Source organism: Miscanthus floridulus, chromosome 10 (genome assembly GCF_019320115.1).
Source record: "Miscanthus floridulus cultivar M001 chromosome 10, ASM1932011v1, whole genome shotgun sequence".
Taxonomy (NCBI): Eukaryota; Viridiplantae; Streptophyta; class Magnoliopsida; order Poales; family Poaceae; genus Miscanthus; species Miscanthus floridulus.
In genome coordinates this window covers 116,599,190-116,613,848 of record NC_089589.1, presented here as the reverse complement: position 1 = coordinate 116,613,848, position 14,659 = coordinate 116,599,190, and the positions used below count along the sequence as shown (strand labels likewise).

General features: G+C 52.3%; 3 protein-coding genes and 1 pseudogene across 3 annotated transcripts; 1 reads left to right on the top strand and 3 right to left on the bottom strand.

Moving 5' to 3' along the window:
* Positions 1–1,422: 1,422 nt before the first annotated feature.
* Positions 1,423–1,785, bottom strand: LOC136489377 (uncharacterized). The gene has a single exon (XM_066486031.1). The coding sequence runs from the start codon at positions 1,783–1,785 to the stop codon at positions 1,423–1,425; it is 363 nt and encodes a 120-aa protein (XP_066342128.1).
* Positions 1,786–2,201: 416 nt separating this feature from the next.
* LOC136489375 (uncharacterized) lies at positions 2,202–2,822 on the bottom strand. The gene has a single exon (XM_066486030.1). The coding sequence runs from the start codon at positions 2,820–2,822 to the stop codon at positions 2,202–2,204; it is 621 nt and encodes a 206-aa protein (XP_066342127.1).
* A 1,691-nt stretch (positions 2,823–4,513) lies between these two features.
* On the bottom strand, positions 4,514–5,077 carry LOC136489374 (uncharacterized). Its single transcript, XM_066486029.1, has one exon. It carries the CDS (start codon positions 5,075–5,077, stop codon positions 4,514–4,516), a length of 564 nt encoding a protein of 187 aa, XP_066342126.1.
* Positions 5,078–9,883: 4,806 nt separating this feature from the next.
* Positions 9,884–12,095, top strand: LOC136489373 (uncharacterized; annotated as a pseudogene).
* The last annotated feature ends 2,564 nt before the right edge of the window (positions 12,096–14,659 follow it).

Genomic DNA, 14,659 nt, shown 5'->3' with positions numbered 1-14,659 from the left:
GGAGAGTGGAACTCATAGATCTGTTTCATGAATCCGGGGCACGATGTTGATCTAGAGGCCATCCTAGGTGGATGAGTCGGCGCTGGCCACCTTCACCAAGAAGGGGTGCTGCCGCCGAAGGATGTGGCGCACTAGAGGGCTCCCGCGCGAGGGGAGGCTGTCCCGCGACCTTGCGCCGAAGAGGTTGTCTCCTTCCTCGCCTTCCAGGAGCACGGGGTGGGATATCTCGCGCACTAGTTATTATGCGGACTCCTCAATGAGTGGGGCCTAGAGCTGCTGCAGCTCAATCTAACTAGGGTGTCACACGTTGCTGACTTCGTGGCCGTCTATGAGGCCTTCCTCAGGATGGAGCACACGTTGTACTTGTGATGAAGCTCCGTCGACAGTGCTGTGGACATGAGCACGCGGCGGATGGAGGACGGGGCCGTGAAGTTTGGGATGGAGCCACACGTGGACTTCTTCCGGCAAAACTTCACTAGCTGAGCCTTGTCAGAGGGGAAGCCGCCCAGGACTACGCCGGTGGGAGGTTTCACCGTTGTAGCTACTCAAGTCGGCCAGTTCATAAAGTTTGATGAGATGTCAGAGACATCCTCTAGCCATGGCGGCCATACTTCGGTAGGCTATGTCCTTTTGGTGGACGGTTGGGTCTAAACCCTGGTAGTAGTTATGTTTGGTGGTAGTAAACGCTCTTGGATGATGCCCATGAAGGCATGCATTAAGAGGTTGTCACCCCACCTGTGGATGGAGTGGAGACCGGGTTGGAGGCTCTGTCCGAACCGAACATCGCCCCATCGGTGGGCGAGCAACCCTTATTTTCGCCGGTCGAGTTGTCAGCCGATGTCGTCGAGCGGCCATAGTAGTATTTAGAGTAGAAGTAGTTAGTAAATGTAATAGTTAAGTAGGGAAGCCAGGCGGCGAAACATGTAACAAATGGACAAGCTTTCAAATTTTGTTACAACAAACAACTTCTTATTTCTTCTCCCCTTTTTGTGTAAAAAGGTTTAGCGCATCCTGACCCTTTCCGTGGTTAAGGTCGTAAAAGCTCAGAGTGCGGGTGAGCCAATCCTGATCACGCTGGTGAGCAAAGGGACTGTAGCCGTCGGGGCGTAGGTTTCCTGCAGTCCTACCAGTTATACTCATGAATTGTTCCCACAAACCTAGCCCTTAGGAATTAACGTGAGATAAATGAGTAGAGAATGTTTGCCAAATAAATGAGCTCACATCAGCCCTCGAGTGAGATCTGACCCCTCGCCATTGCAGGGGTCAGACGTCACGAAAGATCGGGGATTTCGATAACAAAACTGATAAGAGTAAGTATGCGTTTATTTAGGGGTAAAAGTGACATAGCTGCTCAATGTTCCAGGCATTGGTGAAGATTTCGCTGTCTATGTTCTTGAGTTTGTAGGCGCTTGGACGGAGCACCTATGCAACTACGTATGGTCCCTCCCATGGCGGGGAGAGCTTGTGGCAATCCTTGTTGCTCTGTACGAGGTGGAGGACCGGGTCCCCGATGTTGAAGGCTTGGCCCCGCACTCGTCTGCTGTGGTACCATCGCAATGCCTGTTGGTACTTGTCCGAGCGGAGGAGGGCAAAATCGCGGGCTTCATCCAGCTGGTCCATGGCATCTTTGAGAGACACCTTGGCTCCCTGTTCGTCGTACGCCTTGATCCTCGGCGCTCCATAGTCAAGGTCGGTTGGGAGGACAGCCTCGGATCCGTAGACCATGAAGAAGGGCGTGTAGCCAGTGGCTCGACTAGGAGTTGTCCTCAGGCTCCAGAGTGCCATGGGGTGCTCGGTGACCCATCGTGCGCCGAATTTGTTCAACCGGTTAAAGATCCTAGGCTTGAGACCCTATAGGACCATGCCGTTTGTGTGTTTGCCTGCCCATTCATTTGGGGGTGTGCGACGGTGGCCCAATCGACCCGGATGTGGTATTCATCATAGAACCAAAGGAACTTCTTTCTAGTGAACTGTGTGCCATTGTCCATGATGATGGAGTTCGGTACTCCAAAACGATGGACGATGTCGAGGAAGAATAGTACTGCTTGCTCGGATTTGATCGCGGAGATCGGCTGAGCTTTTATCCACTTTGTGAACTTGTCTATGGTGACAAGCAAGTGGGTGTATCCTCTGGGTGCCTTCTTGAGAGGTCCAACTAGATCGATCCCCTAGACCGTGAACGCCCACGTGATGGGGATCATCTAGAGCGCTTGGGCCAGGAGGTGAGTTTGCCGAGCGTAGTACTGGCACCCTTTGCAGGTGCGTATGATCTGCTCGGCGTCGGCTACCATAGTGGGCCAGTAGAAGCCCTGTCGGAACGCATTTCCAACCAGGGTTCTAGGCGTGGCGTGGTGACCATAGACCCCACCATGGATATCGCTCAGCAAGCGCTTCCCCTGCTCAATGTGGATGCAGCGCTGTAGGATCCCGGTGCGTGCGAGCCTTCGAGCCTTCGCCTTGTCCGTTAGCAGTGAATCATGGAGCAGGTAACTAAGGTAGAGCATTCTCCAGTCGACCAGAGGGTCGGGCTCTGTCGCTGGATCTTCTTCAAGTTCCATGACCTCAGGGCCGGACGGAACCGACGGTGGGTCAGCCCTCGAGCCTGGATCGGGTGGACCATCATTGGCCTGTTCCGACTCCTCATAGCGAACCGATGGCTTGTGTTGGTCACTAGCGAAGACACCCGTTGGCACTGGCTCTCGGGCGAATGCCGCCTTCGCAAGTGCGTCGGCCGCCTCGTTGAGGCGCCTTGGGATGTGATTGAGTTCGAGGCCGTCGAACATGTCTTCTAGCCGTCGGACTTCTCGGCAGTATGCAGCCATCTTGGTGTCATGGCAGCTCGATTCCTTCATGACTTGGTCGACGACCAGCTAGGAATCTCCTCGAACATCGAGGCGTCAGATGCCTAACTCGATGGCGATGCGTAGGTCGTTGATGAGCCCCTCATATTCGGCCACATTGTTGGAGGAGGGGAAATGGAGACGAACCATGTACCTCATGCGTATCTCGAGGGGTGACACGAAGACCAGCCCTGCGCTGGCGCCCTTCTTCATCAGCGATCTATCGAAGTACATCGTCTAGTACTCTTGATTGACGACCGCTGGTGGCATTTGGACCTCGGTCCATTCCGCGACGAAATCAGCTAACACCTAGGACTTGATGGCAGTTCGGGTGGCATAAGTGATGCCTTGACCCATCAGCTCAAGTGCCCATTTTGTGGTTCTTCCTATGGCATCTTGATTTTGGACAACCTCGCCGAGGGGGAAGGACGTCACGACTGTCACTGGGTGTGACTCGAAGTAGTGGCATAGCTTCCTCTTGGTGATGAGGACGGCATACAGGAGCTTCTGGATTTGGGGGTATTAGGTCTTTGAGTCAGATAGAACCTCATGATGAAGTACACAGGGCGCTGTACTTTGAGGGCATGCCCCTCTTCTTCCCGCTCTACTACCAGGGCGGCACTAACCACTTGCGTGGTGGCCGCTATGTAGAGTAGAAGGGGTTCTCCATCGGTAGGAGGAACTAGGATCGGGGCCTTCGTCATAAGCTGCTTGACCATGTCAAGCGCCTCCTGGGCCTCGGATGTCCATTCAAAGTGGTCAGCTTTCTTCAGAAGTCGGTAAAGGGGGAGACCTCGTTTGCCGAGGCATGAGATGATGCGGCTGAGCGCGGCGAGGCACCCTATAACCCGCTGAACCCCCTTTATGTTCTGGATTGGGCCCATCCTTGTGATGGCCGAGATTTTCTCCTGGTTAGCTTCGATGCCACGCTCAGAGACGATGAAGCCGAGCAGTATGCCCCTCGGGACCCCAAAAACACACTTCTCGGGAATGAGTTTGATGCCGTTTGCTCGGAGTCTTGCAAAGGTTTGCTCTAGATCGGCTACGAGGTGGTCGGCCCATTTGGACTTAACCATGATGTCATCTACGCAGGCCTCAACGGTCCGCCTGATGAGGTCCCCGAAACACTTGAGCATACATCGCTGGTATGTAGCTCTAGCGTTCTTCAGCCCAAACGGCATTGTGACGTAGCAGAACAATCCGAAGGGGGTGATGAACGACGTCACGAGCTGGTCGGACTCTTTCATCATGATTTGATGGTACCCGGAGTACGCATCAAGGAAGCAGAGGGTTTCGCACCCTGAGGTAGAGTCGACTATTTGGTCTATGCGCAGCAAAGGAAACAGATCCTTTGGGCATGCCTTGTTGAGACCTGTGTAATCAGCACACATCCTCCATTCCCCACTCTTCTTTCGTACAAGAATGGGATTGGCTAACCACTCTGGGTGGTACACTTCCTTGATGAATCCAGCCACCGACAGTTTTGCGATCTCCTCGTCGATGGCCCTGTGTTTCCCCTCGTCGAAGTGACGCAGGCGTTGTTTCACTGGCTTAGAGCCTGGGCGAATCTTCAAGGCATGCTCGGTGACCTCCCTCGGAATGCCTGGCATGTTCGAGGGTTTCCACGTGAAGATGTCTTTGTTCGCGCGGAGGAAGTTGATGAGCGTGTTTTCCTATTTAGAGGAAAGCGTGGTGCCAATGCGCACTGTTTTGCCCTCAGCGCTCCTAGGGTCTATGAGTACTTCCTTAGAGCCTTCCGCTGGCTCGAAGGACCTAGTCGACCTCTTGGGATCGGGCGCTTCTTTGGTGACCTCTTTCCTGATGTCCGCGAGCTCTTCAGAGGCGGCAATTGCTGCGGAGTGATCACAGCACTCGACCTTGCACTCATAGGCGCGCTGGAAGGATGTGCCGACGGTGATGACCCCTCCTAGGCCTGGCATCTTTAGTTTGAGGTAGGTGTAGTTGGGGATGGCCATGAACTTCACGTAACATGGTCGTCCTAGGATGGCGTGGTAAGTTCCGTGGAACCCAACCACTTCAAAGGTGAGGGCCTCAGTCCTATAGTTGGACAAACCCCCAAAGGTGACGGGCAATTTGATCTGCCCAAGTGGCATGGCCAGCTTTCTAGGCACGATACCATGGAAAGGTGCTCCGGTTGGCCGGATACGCGCTCGGCCAATGCCCATTGTGTCGAGCGTCTCGGCGTACATGATGTTGAGGCCGCTGCCCCCATCCATCAGTACCTTGGTGAGCCGCTTCGTATGGACGATTGGGTCGATGATGAGCGGATATCTCCCTGGTCGTGGGGACGCTCTCCGGGTGGTCGGTGCGATCGAAGGTTATGGCGGACTCCGACCATCGGAGGAAAGTAGGTGTGGCCGGTTTGGTCATATAGACCTCGCGATGCACGACCTTTTGGCGGTGCTTGGAGTCATAGGCCGCCGACCCTCCGAAGATCATGAGGCAACTGTCTGGCATCAGGAAGTCGCCTTCCTTCCCCTCGATGTCATCCGGGGTTGGCTCGGGATCCTTCCCGTGCTCCCCCTTGTTAGAGCCTCTAGACAAGAATCGCCTTATGAGGCTGCAGTCCCTGTACAGATGCTTGACGGGGAAGGCATGGTTCGGGCATGGCCCCTCGAGTAGTTTTTTGAAGTGGTTCGGAGTGCCCTCCACAGGCTTCCGACCACCCTTGCGGTCAGCGGTGGCCACGAGCGAGCCCTCCCGCTGTTGCTTCTTGTTTTTCTTTTCGGTGGTATGATTGGAGGCGCCTTTGCCAGCGTCCTCGTCCCGCCTCGCCTTGCCATTGAGGCGATCAAAGATCGCTCCGATCGCTTCTTCGCCTGAGGCATGGCTGGTGGCGATGTCTAGGAGCTCCTTGGTGGTTCGTGGGCCCTTACGTCCTAGCTTATGAACTAGAGACTCGCAAGTAGTCCCAGACAGGAAAGCTCCAATAACGTCGATGTCGGCGACGTTAGGAAGTTCATTGCATTGCCGGGAGAAGCGCCGGATGTACCCGCGGAGGGTTTCTCCGGCCTTCTACCGACAGTTCTTGAGGTCCCACGGGTTTCCAGGGCGCTTGTACGTGCCTTGGAAGTTTCCGACGAAGATCTCCTTCAGATCCACCCAACTTAGGATTCTGTTGGATGGAAGATGTTCCAACCAGGTTCTTGTCGAATTGGCTAAGAACAATGGAAGGTTGCGGATAATGAAGTCATCATTATCCGCACCACCGGCTTGGCAGGCAAACTGATAGTCTTCGAGCCATAGTCCGGGGTTTGTTTCCCCAGAGTACTTCGGGATATTGGTAGGTGGTCGGTACCTTGGCGGGAAGGTAGCATTGAGGATGTGTCGATCGAAGACCAGAGGCCCTGGCAGGCCGGGGCTCGGGCTTTGGTCCTCGCCGCTGTCGTAGCATTCGCCACGGCGAGGGTGATAGCCGCATCTGGCTCCCTCCCTCGAGTCGTCGTAGCCATGTCTACGGGCGTCGAGGGTGTTGCGCATGTCGCGGTTGTGGCCGAGACACTGACGCACCAGGACCACGGTGTGCTGCCTACTTTCTTGTGGCTCCTGGTGGACCGACACGTCCCTACCGGGGCGCTCCGAGGGCGTGCGCTAGCTGGCATCGAGCTCACGTCGCCAAGACAACGAGCTTTCGGCCTGCTGCGCCGCCGCACGCTCGAGCAGCGTGCGAATCTCAGGGTGGACCCAACGATCCTCTGGCGTTGCTGCCTCTAGAAGACCATGGAGCAAGGCCGCCGTAGCGGTGATGTTCTGGCTTGCCCAAACGAAGCGAGGGAGGGCTTCATCGTTGGCGATGATCCTCCGGTTCACATCGCGGGCCATGGCGCATGCGCGCCCACCGTCTCCATGGCGCTTGATCTCCCCATCGAGCTCTACGCATTCCTGCTCGAGCTAGAGTCGCGCTTCATAGAGCTCTCGGTGTCGGGCTTTCAGCTGCTCCACCGGCATGCGAGGTGGGGCCGCCGCCTCTCCCTCGGTTTCGTCGCCGAGGTCATTCGTAGGGGTTGCCTCCTCCCCGAGAGTGCTTTCGACGTGTCCCTCAGAGGTATTCGCCATGAAGCATTCACGGGACGGGTGATGGCTTCTCCTACTGGAGTCAGAGCTAGAGGGTGATCCCGGCTCCTCTGCAAGGAGGTCGTGGAAAGATTCCACGACGTGTTTGATCATCCCCATGAACTCGTCGTTCACAGGGAATGGATCCATGCGTTGCGCCACAAGGTGGCTGACGGTCTCTGCGGCGTTGCGGAGACCGAACGGGAACATCTTGGTGAGCGCGTCGAGGCTAGCGGAGTGAAAAGTTTGATCGGCGATGGGTGCCCGCGCCAGTTCTCCCTCCGCCGTGACGATGAAATCGAGGTCTCTGAAGCACACGTGTGCGCCAAGGACCCAGATGATATCATGGCTAGCCATCCGCGGCCTGATGTTAATGTCGGAACGCGCAAAGGCCCCTACCTGGCATGCCAACTATCGGTGTTTCGAATAAACACCAACGAGTAAATTTGTATTATTGCGCGTTCGGCCCGGATGGTGTGCTAAAAAGACACAAGGTTTATACTGGTTCGGGCAGAATGTCCCTATGTCCAGTTCGTGGTTGCTACTTGTGTTATTTGCACTGAAAAGTGCGTAGTAGGGGGTACAAATGGGCGAGAGAGGGACAGGTCCCAAGTCTCTGATGGAAAGGTGGAACGGGTGCTATGAGCTTCGATGCTGCTTAGCTGTGTGGTGCGTTGTGTGAAATCAATTCGTCCCCTTAGTGGGGTGCCCTGCTTTCCCTTTTATAGGCCAAGGGAGAGCAGGGATTACACATAGGAGAAAAAGAGAAAAACCAGAGGCCAAGGAAGTTCGCCTAGGATGTCGGGTCTTCTTTTTCTTCTATGCGGATCCCGCTGACATTGCAGAAGGTGGCAGGGACTGTCCCTTGCTGGGCGCCTGTCTGCTGATACTACCAGGGCTATGCCGAGTGTCTGTCCACTGATGATGTTCCTTACTGGTATCGTCAGCAAGTTGTCATGTCCCATCCTGGCCCGGCGAGTGGTGCGGCGGACCAGGGTGCTGATCACCGGCCATACAGGGAGCAGTCGACGCGATGACCATATGTCCGTTACTGTAGATGATGTGAGTTTCTTCCTGGACCGTAGTAGTTGTCGTGAGCTTTCGTCAGGATCCGTGTCCGGGGCCAAAGGGCGGTGCCTACAATACTGTAAGACAAATGTCGGCGCCCACAACACTATTCAGGCTCTAACATGCCTGGAAGGGCTTAAAGCGCCCGTCTTGTCATATCTTGATGGTACTTTCCTTCAGGCATGCAGGGTATGGTCCTCGGTATTGCGGTTTGACTTGAGCGTCCCGCTTTATCTACGCGCGTAGTTATGAAGGAGCAGCGCACAGACGAGTCAGCCTTCAGACGTCGGGCGAGGCGGAGCCATCCCTCAGACCTCGGGCGAGCGCGGAGCCGGCCCTCTGACCTCGGGCGAGGCGGAGCCATCCCTCGGACCTCGGGAGAGGCGAAGCCATCCCTCAGACCTTGGGAGAGGCGGTGCCATCCCTCAAACGTCGGGCGAGGCGGAGCCTGCCCCCAGACGTCGGGCGAGGCGGAGTCTGCCCTCGGACGTCGGGCGAGGCGGAACCTGCCCTCGGGGGTCGGGCGAGGCGGAGTCTGCCCACACTCGTTGGACGTGGCGGAGCCAACCTTCGAGGGTCAGGCTAGACAGGGCCCACGGTCTCGGTGACAGGACGAGAAGTGACCCGGCAAACAGTGTAATCGCGCTCTTGACCGTGCGGATGAATCAGAGTTGACGGTCATTAGCTCCTCCTCTTTGGGTATCCTAATATTGGTCCCCGACATGCGTTGGTAGATCTTCGACATTGACAAAGTCACCACAGACGCTTCGCTGTCGATGGGTGAGAACGTCGCTTTCTCCTGAAAGCACAACGCCTGAAATATTCGCTCCCACGGGAAGTCGAACCAATGATTGAACATGCTACTGGTGCTCTTGTAATTTACCACTAAGCTGCATGCCCTTTAGCATTTGTAAGTCAATTGTTATTAGCCTATTATGGTTAGTTTTGGTGTGAGACGGACATGCAAAGAAACGACATGTCAACACGAGGATGCCATGAATTTTGTTATTAGAGATCCAAAATTGTAGCTCTCGTAGTGCCTAGACTTGACGACTCGACCATTACTCTTAGGTTCCGTCCGGTTTTTCTGGAACAGGCAGTTCTACGCCAACGGTTCTAGCGCTATACAAATTTATGCGTGTTCGATACAAAGTATTTTTAAAGTATTGGAGAAATATTATGATTTTTTAAAATACTTTGGTTTTTAAAAGCTACTGGGTGTTTGGATGTAACAAATCTTGTAGTCTCTAAAACCATGGTTTTGTTAAAACTGTAGTCTTTTTGGAGTTTTTAGAAACTCCACTCATGTCCTCTTTTTTTCTAAACCATATTTTTGTGTCTCTTTAGCTTATAAAACCACAATTTTATGATACTACAGTTTTTAAAAATTGCATCGTCCAAACGGGCCCTAAATCTTTGGTGAGGCCTTGGCGTGCTCATGGCAAAATAGGCCAATACGCCCGTACTGTTGACGTGAGGTGGCCATGACAAAAGCAAGTCCCGCGCACCCACGTGACACGTGCTAATGCATACTCCCTCTATCCATTAAAGAATATAATTTTAACTTAGTACCAAATTAAAATATTTTGAATTTAATTAACTATATATAAAAAATATCAATTGACATGTTAATCAAGAATGCACGTAGAATTGCATTTTTTTTACAGAGATAGTATTGTTAAAAGTTACTATTTGAGACACTGGTGGAGCCAAGGCCCGGCCACCCTGGGCCGCTGGCCGGGATCCCCCTCTACTTGCCCTTTAGGCCCAAAGGCCTAGTACAGAGGAAAAGCCTACCGCTGAGGGGCGCCGCCGCGGCTTCGGCTCCAAAGCGTCACGCAGCGCGAGCGCTCAAGGGCAGCGGCGACGGACACGCGGTACTGAGGAGGCGCCATTACTCCATGGCGGGGTGGTCGAAGCAATGCTCTATGCGCCAACCTCAACCCCAATCGGATCCCAGGTAAGCCCCAATCCTCCTTCATTATCTCTCTGTCCTTCCTCTTTTCCAATCCCGAACCCCAAACGAAGCTGATGGATTTGACCAATTGACCTCCCCTTGCTACTGCTTCTAGTGACAGCAACTACGATTGGCGGTGGCCGGTGGTCGGAGTCTGGCGAGGCAGAGCCGGCGACTGGAGGCAGCCGCGGACAAGGCACAAGCGCCGCCTGCTACCCTGCTGTATTGGACAGCAAAAATTGCAAATAGCAGAGAGGAGGAGGCTGAGCCAACCGGGTAATTTCACTAATTTCAGTTATGAGTTATCTAATATGCAGAGGCGAAATTTGATGGATAATCTATGGACCTTGCCCTTACGAATGTATATTTCTTACATTTTTTTATTTAGGGATGAGGCGTTTTTTGGTTGATAGAAGGAACTGCCCTGATGCTGGTGGAAGTAATGAACCTGAAAGACACCCAAATATAGAAGAGCCACATGAAGCTCCAGGTCATCCGGAACCAGAACCAAACATGGACAATTTCACCTGTGAGTTTGATCCTAATGAAATCGTATGTGATCCAGCTCTTAGAAAACAAATATATGAGTATGCACCTGAAATTCAAGACCAAGTTAGGAGAGCATACATATTGAAAGGTCCATCACAACCAACAAATATATTGAAAGATCCAGGTTCAAGGGGCTTTTCTGTGGGTTGGTATAAGAAATATAATTGGTTAGAATATAGTGAATCCAAAGATGTTGGTTATTGCTTTTATTGCTTCCTTTTCAAGCAGCCGGGGAGGGCACAACATTTTGGTTATGATGTATTTAACAAAACTGGTTGGAGAGATTGGAAACATGCATACAAAGCATTACCTGAACATGTTGGTGGTGTAGGTAGTAGTGCTCACAACAAGTGTGTTCAGCAATATGGTGACTTCAAAAATCAAAGACAGAGTGTGCAGAGAGTATTAAATAAAGCTAGCAAACAATCGGAGGAATTATACCAAACTCGTTTAACTTCTACTTTACGATGTTCAAGATATCTCTTAAAGCAAGGCCTAGCTTTTCGTGGGCATGATGAATCTTCTTCCTCTTTGAACAAAGGCAATCTTCGAGAGTTGATTGATTTTCTAAAAGACAACAATGAAGAAGTCAGGAATGCCTATGATCGAGGTGGCTTAAATTGTAAGATGACTTCCCCAGATATCCAAAAGGATCTTGCAAGGTGTTGTGCAGAAGAAATAACTGAAGCAATTATGGAAGAGATTGGTAATAGGCCATTCTCTGTTCTCATTGATGAATCACGTGATATATCAGTAAAAGAGCAAATGGCTGTTATTGGTGCACTACTGCAGGTATGTGAATTCTAAAGGGATTGTTGTTGAAAGGTTTCTTGCTCTTGTACATGTCAAAGAGACTACAACCGATACATTGAAGGAAGCATTGCTTGCTGTCCTTGATAGGAACAAGCTATCAATTTCTCGGATACGAGGGCAAGGATATGATGGGGTTTCTAATATGAGAGGTGAATTTAATGGACTGTAAAAAAAAAATCTAGATGAAAACCCATATGCATTCTATGTCCACTGTTTTGCCCATCAGTTACAGCTGGTGGTTGTTTCTATTGCGAATTGTTGCTCTTCTGTCAATGATTTCTTTGAGTATATATCTTTGATTGTGACCACCACAAGTACATCTTGCAAGAGAAGGGACAAACTAATTGAAAACCAGCGTCAAAATACTCTGCGGCGTATTGAAACTGGTGAGGTATCTACAGGAAGAGGCTTGAATCAAGAAACTGTCCTTGCTAGGCCTGGGGATACTAGATGGGGTTCACATCATGATACTTTGGTTTGCTTGTCCCAAATGTGGGACTCAGTGATAAAGGTCCTTCAAATAGTTCATGAAGATGGACGAGTGCCAAATCAAGCAGCTGGTTTGATACAGAAAATGGAGTGCTTTGAATCTGTTTTTATTATGGTGCTTATGTTAAAGGTTCTTGGCATCACAAATGAGCTCTCACGTGCCTTAGAAACAAAAGGTCTCAATATTGTTAATGCTCTTGAGGTTAGTTCTTATTCAGTTGTTCCCTTTCTTACAATATTGCTTTTCTTATTCAGCCATTCCCTTTTTCTATTAATCTGATTGCACTTATATAATTCAGTTGTAGCTTATCCATGATGTCAAAGCTTAGTTTAACACCATGAGAGAAAGTGGCTGAGATAACCTATTTGATGAGGCAAGACAATTTTGTTATTTGAATGGTATTCCTATTCCATATGGCCGAGGAAATACCAGTGAGAGGTCGTTCAAGGCGTGACGGATTTACTGTTACTAATCTTCATCATTATCGTGTTGGGATTTTCTATGTTGTTCTTGATAAAATATGTGCTGAGATGAATCATCGATTGTGGGGAGTAAGATCCCGGATACCCACGGCAGACCACATGGGCTGCGCCCTCAGGGGCGGCCTAGCCCACAAGACGAAGCCTTGCGGGGCACAACTCTACTCGGCGTCCCCCGCAAGACATCTGGAAGATACTACGAGATCTGTTAGGATATGTATGATCCCAAGATTTCTGTAATCAGTTATTACTTTTCGGCTATCTCTCATATCTAATCGACTTGTAACCCTGCTCCCCGGACTATATAAGACGGGCAGGGACCCCCTCCAAACTCACGCAATATCATACGATAGCTAATACAAACCAACAGACCACAGGAGTAGGGTGTTACGTTATACTGACGGCCTGAACCTGTCTAACTCGTGTGTCTCTGTTGCCTTCTTGTTCTTGATCTCACGCTTCTCTACCGATCAATCTACCTTCGTGGGATACCCCTCGGAGGACTGCCGACGATATTCTGTCGATAGTTGGCGCGCTAGGTAGGGTCTTGCGTGCTATTTCCATGTCGAACAAGATGGCTTTTTCCGCAGGCTCTTCGTCCCTCCCATAGCTTGGCTAGATCTTCACAGTCGGATCGATCTCATGGATCATCAACGCTGATGGAGTCGGAGAGCTCCTTGAACCGGTGCAAATCGATTCTGCGCCGATCACCCCTGCACCTGCGACTGCAGATCCGATCTCAGAACCACCTCTGAGGTCGCCTTTAATCGATCAGGTTGGTTAGAAGCTCGTCGATTGCCTCTCCATCGTCGAATCGACTTTGGACACTTTTGTCCAGCACCGACCACCCACCGATCCAGTTTCACCGGAGGCTGCTCGGAAGACTCCAGGAGTTGCGGCTCTGCCCTCCGGGCTCGCCAACGCCGCCGCCACATTCCAAGATGCCCTAAGGGGCAAATTTGCCGAGCAGGTGGGAGATGTCCATCCTCTCGCCGACCAGCCTCCGCCGACCGTAAACATGTTCCATGTCGGTCGACGCTCCGGAGCGTCCCTCCAGACCATCCCAGAGGAGAATCCGGGCTTCGAGTTCCAGGGCTCTATGTAGACCCTCGCTGAAACCTTCACCGAGCAACTTCCTCTCCCTCCTTACCGTGGCGACGCAATCTTCATTGTCAGCGTCGATAGCCCCCCTCAGAACGGTGAAACCGAGGAGGAACACACCGCTCGTGAGAACCGAAACGTCAACCGTGCACAACGCCGAGCAAACGACATTACCCTTGCGATGGCTGAGCAACAGCTCGACTCGCAAGGAAGGCCGCTCCAGCACAACCTCGATGACGAGTTTCTCTGCATTGACGGCCATGACGTCAATAAGACCCCAAGCGCCAACCTGGCCATGGCCGCCAATGAGCTCGCCCGGCTCCAGCAGACACTGGAGGTTGCCAGGGTCACCGCAATGCTAAAAGCGACGCATTGTCAGGTCAATGAGATCTGCAAGGATTAGAGACCTTCCTACTCCACAACCTCGATTCGCTGATCAGTCACCACAAGATCCGATCGCCGCCCAAGTCGCTTCACCGACCAGCGCCACGACGACAGGCAATGCCTACAGGGCGGAGCTAGGGGCAACCGCATTGAACATCACCGTCAACCCGACCAGGAGGTTTACCAGGACGTCCGAGTGCACCTCAACAACCTCCAGGATGCACGACGAAGTATCGACGAACGCCGCTTCGGTCGCCATGAAGACGAAGTACGAGCAAGAGTACAGTAACCCAGACTCAGCTCTCGAGCCACTCGCTGACGGCAACGCTGCAGACAATGGTGCCGACAATCCTAAGGGGCCCCCAGCATTCACAAGGGTGCTCCGAACACTTCAGTGGCCTCATGGTTTCAAAATCACTAGGGTCGAGCCCTACGAAGGAAGGATGAACTCGACACAGTGGCTACAGGCTTACGCCACTGCTGTCCGCACCGCTAGAGGAGACACCAGTGTCATGGCGAACTATCTTCCCATCATGCTCACACCAGCCGCCATCAGCTGGTTTACCAGCCTTGCCCCAGACTCCATCGGATCCTTAGAAGAGCTGAAAAAAGTCTTCACCGATAATTACATGGCTACGTGTACTCGGCCGGGCACCAAGCATGACCTGAACCGCATCAACCAGAAGCCGTCTGAGCTCCTTCGTAGCTACATCCGACGCTTTTCCGAGATGAGGAACTCTATCCCCAACATCATGGAAGCTGAGGTCATCACCGCCTTCATCCGAGGACTCCATCACCGTGAGCTCTGCTCCAAGTTCAACCGCAAGCCTCCTACTGGGATTGGCAAGATGATAACAACCGTCAACTAGTACGCCGACGCCGAGGAAGCCGAGGTGAGCTTCAA

What these genes read in the sequence shown, in the direction of transcription:
- LOC136489377 (XM_066486031.1), bottom strand. Translation starts at nt 1,785, where the DNA reads ATGGCACTCTGGAGCCTGAGGACAACTCCTAGTCGAGCCACTGGCTAC.
- LOC136489374 (XM_066486029.1), bottom strand. Translation starts at nt 5,077, where the DNA reads ATGGATGGGGGCAGCGGCCTCAACATCATGTACGCCGAGACGCTCGAC.
- LOC136489375 (XM_066486030.1), bottom strand. Translation starts at nt 2,822, where the DNA reads ATGGCTGCATACTGCCGAGAAGTCCGACGGCTAGAAGACATGTTCGAC.